The sequence below is a fragment of the Calidris pugnax genome, unplaced genomic scaffold (genome assembly GCF_001431845.1).
Source record: "Calidris pugnax isolate Ruff unplaced genomic scaffold, ASM143184v1 scaffold285, whole genome shotgun sequence".
Classification (NCBI taxonomy): domain Eukaryota; kingdom Metazoa; phylum Chordata; class Aves; order Charadriiformes; family Scolopacidae; genus Calidris; species Calidris pugnax.
This window is the reverse complement of record NW_015091000.1, coordinates 175,503-180,376: the sequence shown is the minus strand read 5'-3', so window position 1 is coordinate 180,376 and position 4,874 is coordinate 175,503. Positions and strand designations below refer to the sequence as shown.

Here is a 4,874-nt window from a genome sequence, read left to right as displayed (position 1 = left end):
TGGGGGGGTGTCCCTGTGCCCCCCAGACCCACAGCATCCATCCCACGACCCTCTGCCTTCCTCTGGCCAGGCTGGTGCCAGCACCCGGCAGGGATGGTCCCCGGAAGACCCGCAGCACCCCGGAGCGCACCCTGGTCCTGGAGCTGGTGAGCTGGGGGGGCTGGGAGGGGGCTGCGGTGCTGGGGCCGGGGTCTGACTCCCCTCCCTGTCTGCAGGAGGGGACGCTGGTCTGCTCCTCCGTGCTGGCCAGCTGGCAGCAGGGCGCCGTGGCCACCTTCACCACCGTCTTCCAGGGAGACACCTACGAGGTGGGTGCCTCGTGGGGACAGTGGGGTGTTGGGTCCCCGGGGTGGGCACGGAGGGCTGTGACCAGCCGTGGTGTGGCCTCTGTGCCCTTCCCTTGTAGCCCAAGAGGAAGTGGGGGCCCAGGGGCTGAAATCCCAGGGGAGGGGGTGGCTGAGGAGGCCCCCAGGGTCCTGCTGGGGGTGCTGGTCACCCTGTTGGCGGGCACCTTGGTGTCAGAACATGAATGCTGGTGGTTTTTGAGGTTGCCTGATGGTGCTGGTCCCTTCTAGGTCCATGTGAAGCTGCGTCCCCACGTGCAGCAGTTCCTGGAGAACCTTTCCAAGACCTACGAGGTATCCGGAGCTCCTGCATTTCCCTGGGGTCTGTGGGGGGGACACCCCATCGGGGTGGGGGGCACTCGGGCAGCCTCTATAGGGACCGTCACCTGCTCCCCCAGATCTGCATCTTCACAACCGCGAAGCAGGACTATGCCAAGAAGGTCCTGGATGTGCTGGACCCCAAGAAGAAGCTGATCAGGTGATGGCCCTTGGTGAAACCCCACTGGGGACACCCCGTGTGGGGCAGGGACCGGTCCCCACGGGCTCTGTCTCTCCCCCCCCAGGCTCTGCTTCTCCCAGCAGGATTGTCTCTGTGCCCGGGGCTGCTACTGGAAGGACCTGACCCGCCTGGGCAGGGACCTGGCCAAGACGGTGGCCCTGGACCACACCATCCAGGGCTTCCCTGCCCAGGTACCAGCCACACTGGCTCTCATGGTGGGGGGGCAGGTTTGTGTGCCCCGGGAGCACCCTGGCTGTGGTGGCTCCTCCGTGGCCAGCGTTCACCCTCTCTCCCCAGGCTGCCAACTGGATCCCGGTGCCGAGGTGGTGGGGAGACCCTCGGGATGAGGAGCTGCTGCGTCTCACCCCGCTGCTGGGACGGCTGGGACAGGCGGTGAGGACCAAAGGGGGGGGGCTGGGGATGGGGAGGAGACCCGTGCCCCCAGACTCCTCTCCACACAGAGCCCCCCTGTCCCTTCTCTCCCCGTGCAGGACGACGTGCGCACCGAGATCCAGCGGCAGTTCCCGCACCGCAGGCTGCCTGCCGAGGACTAGGACGGGGCAGGGGGCAGCAGGAGGGAGAAACCCCCCCAGGGTCTCCCCAAAACCCCCACTGTGCTCAGAGGGGTCTGTGGGGCTCACCCCACGGCGCGGGGGAAGCTGAGCTCCAGCTCTTCCAGGCTCTAACTCGTCCCGTGGCACTGGGCTGGCCGGTTTTTTGGCAAAGCCGTTGTCCCCGGGTCCCTCCCTTGGTGTCCGCAGCCACACTCTGCTCCCCCCCCCGGGTGGGCTGCGAGCCATGGATTTCCCCCCCTCCCAGGGCTGGGGGGGTCCCTCTGGGGGACTTTGCTCTCAGCTGCCACTTGAGGAAAAGCTCCGTCCCGGCTCCCTCCTGCCCGTGCTCCGGAAAGTCCGGCCAAGGGCTTTATTCCCGGGTGATTAAACGCTCGGACAAAGGTCTCGCTGTGGGTCTGTGACTCCTGGGCTGCGCAAACACGCTGTGTTTGGGGGGGGGGACATGGGGACACGACACAAAGTGCCCCCCACCCTGTCATGCCAGAGCCCGGTGCGGTGCCGGTGCCCCCCCAGCAGGGCCCCAGCTTGGCAGCTCTCCCCGTGCCCGTCCCGGCCCTGCCTGGTGCCGCGCTGCGTGCCGGGGCACAGCTGCCCGGTGCTGCTGCCAGCCCCCCCGGCACGGCGTTTGTACCCACTGCGTGGGGCAGAGCAGGGCGGTTGTGGGGTGCAAAATCCTCTGGGACACCCCTTCCCTCCCCCTTTTTTATTTTTTTTTTAAGGCTGGTGGTAAACAAGAGCCGTGGGGTCACACCGTGGGGGTCCGGGCTGCCCTCCCCGAGCCGTGGGTTGGCGTTTGGCCACCTCTCCCGTGCCAGGAGCTGCGTGGACTCGTGGCTGGGCTCGTGCTGGAGGAATTGGCTGTGGTCACTGTGTGCAGCTGTGTGGAGAGAAGTCACATCTCCTCCTCCTCCTCCTCTTCATGGCCCTCCACCCCCGGGAAAGGACACAGGGCTCCCAGCCCTTCTGGAAATAGCTCCCTCGCAGCAGCGTGATGGGCTGGGTCCCCTGGGGATGTGGGGGGACAGGCTGGGTGGGAAGGGAAGCCACCAGCCGTGTCCCTGGCCATGCACAGAGCTGGACGTGGGGTGGGATCAGCCCCAGCACCCCTGGGGAGGGACGTCACCCTTTGGAGAGCGTGGTCTGGAAAGGCAACAAGCAATTTATTTTGGAAGCCGGGTGAGGGCAGCTTCATCCCAGGCTGGGATGGTGCTGCCTGTCCCTCTCTGCAGCCCAGGCTGGTGTCACGCTGTCTTTCCTGCCTGGGGACAGCAGGAGTTACCCTTCACCATGCAAAAGGCCACATAGTAGGTGGCACAGAAGGTGGCTGAGATGACCAGGGTCCCACAGATGAGGAGGAGGAGGAGAAGGTGCCTCTGCAGCCTCTCCTTGTGGGGGGAGCCCTGCAGGGGGGAGCAGGAGCTGGTGAGCTTATCGAGGGTGTCAGGGGGGTGACAGGCCGTGCAGTTGGTGGCCGAAGCGCCCTGGCATGTGTAGCAGGAGGGGTGGCAGCTGGCACAGACACGGGCTGTGTTCCTGGTGGAGGTGGTGGCTCCCTGGGTCCGGCTGTAGAAGCGTGGAGGGCAGTAGGACAGGCAGGAGCGCTGGTGGGCGTACAGGGAGCCACCACACTCTGCAGAAGGACAGTGACATGAGCCGGGCTGTGGGGACATCTGGGGACAAGAGCACTGTCCCCTCTTGCCCCAGGACTCACCCTGGCATGTTCCCTGCGCGTCCCGCCTGACGCACTTGTCCACGGCGGGGACTGCGAGGTGCCGGGCCCTCATGTCCTCATCCGTGCCGTGGAGGTGGAGGGTGACACTGGTCAGCAGACCTGGGGGGCAGGAGGGACAGGGCTCAGTGATGATGGCAGCCACATTTCCACCCTCCAGGGTTTGGCAGAGCTGGCGGATGTGGAGTTTTGGGGCTACGTGGGGGAGCTAAGGCCATGCCCCCCTTCCTGGCTGTGTGCTGGTCGGGGGTCAAAACAAACACAGACTTCAAAAAGAGGAGTCACCTGCCCAGGAGGAGCAGGGAGAATGGCCAAGTTGCTAATTAAAGTGGAGGAAGGAAGAAGAGTGAATGACTGGATGACTCCCCCCCTCCCCTCAAATGGGGTTTGCTCCCCAAGGCACCCACCTGTGTTAGAGGCATCGCCCTTGTTCTCCAGGTGGAGCGTCCAGGTCCCGTTGGGGTTCTCGTCCCAGAAGTGTGTGGACATGAAGGTCCAGTCCTTGTAGCCCTGCTGGCTGGTGTCAAAGGGGCTGGAGGAGAGGAGAGCCAGGAGTGAGAGCCTGGGGGCTGGAGCTGGGGGGGGATGCAGCCTGAGGAAGCCCTAGAGGCGTTGCCAAGACGTGGCAGGGGCCACAGAGGAGGTTTGGGTCCGGTGAGTCTTCTCCCCGTGGGGGCCAGAAGGAGTTTCTTCAGCCCCAGGAGAAGGCTGTGAGAGGAGGAGACCCCTCTGCCCCCCGGCAGCTGGTGGGTCTCACTGTGACATGCTCCCTGTGAGCTGCCCTCACCGCACGGTCACCAGCGTGGACGTGGTCCCCGTGGGGCTGGTCAGAGCCATCAGCAGGTCCCCCCTGCGGCTGTAGCTCAGGGAGAGCTGGACCTGGACGTGCTCCAGCGAGCGGATGCTCTTGGTCCTCCCTGAGCAGGAGGAGACGTCTGTAGAGATGGTGAGCTTGGAGCCGATGTTCCTGTGGGTCCAAGACAGAGGTAAGAGCATCTTGTCCCCCTCTGGGGGTGTCCTACCCCCCGTCCCCCCGAGACCTCTGGGGGGACAACCCCCTGAGCCCTGTGGTTGCAGCAGGCACCGTGTGACACAAACACCTTTCTGGGAAGCGTCACTTGTTCCTGCGGTGGGCACAACACTGCTTTGCCACCAGAAAATCCCTGTGTGAGCTCTCCCGAGGTCACACCCGGGGTTGATCATCCCTTACCGGGGGGCGTGAAGAGCCTTGACCGAACACTTCTGCTGAGGCTGAGTTCCTGTCCAGGCCCTGGCCATCTCCACCAGCAGACCAGCGTCCAGGAGCCCGTAGCCGTAGTGGTGGCTCACTGGGAAGCAGATGTCACCCAAGAGAAGAGGACACGTGAGCCCCTCTGCGCTGAGAGCGCGCCGGGGGCTCCTGCCTCAGATCTCCTGGAGGGGTCTGAGGGGCAGCACGTCCCCCCGCAGCCGGGGGAGGGAAGCAGGACCAGGAGGGGCAGCGGTTGAGCCCCCAAACTCACCTTTGCGTCCGACGCCGTTCACGGCCCAGTCCTCTGCCTGCAGGTGAGCGGGCTTGGAGCTCCTGACCACGAGATGCTGCAGGTCACGCCAGGTCAGTGCCGGGCTGGAAGCAAGGAGGATTTGGGGACAGAGGTGTCAGCTTTGGGTTAGCTTTGGAGGGTGGCATCTGGGAATTCTAACTTCTGCCATGGGTAAGTTGCTGTCCTGGTCCAAGTTTGTGTTCG

General features: G+C 64.9%; 1 protein-coding gene across 1 annotated transcript in view; it reads right to left on the bottom strand.

Moving 5' to 3' along the window:
• Positions 1-2,659: 2,659 nt before the first annotated feature.
• The window catches only part of PCSK4 (proprotein convertase subtilisin/kexin type 4), a 7,595-nt gene continuing 5,380 nt past the window's right edge, over positions 2,660-4,874 (bottom strand). The window contains exons 10-15 of the mRNA XM_014955545.1: positions 4,650-4,753; positions 4,358-4,475; positions 3,935-4,114; positions 3,555-3,679; positions 3,130-3,249; positions 2,660-3,048 (exon numbers count right to left, since the gene is read on the bottom strand). Of these exons, the coding sequence (XP_014811031.1) occupies positions 2,660-3,048; positions 3,130-3,249; positions 3,555-3,679; positions 3,935-4,114; positions 4,358-4,475; positions 4,650-4,753 (1,036 nt within the window). The remainder of the gene's footprint in view (positions 3,049-3,129; positions 3,250-3,554; positions 3,680-3,934; positions 4,115-4,357; positions 4,476-4,649; positions 4,754-4,874) is intronic.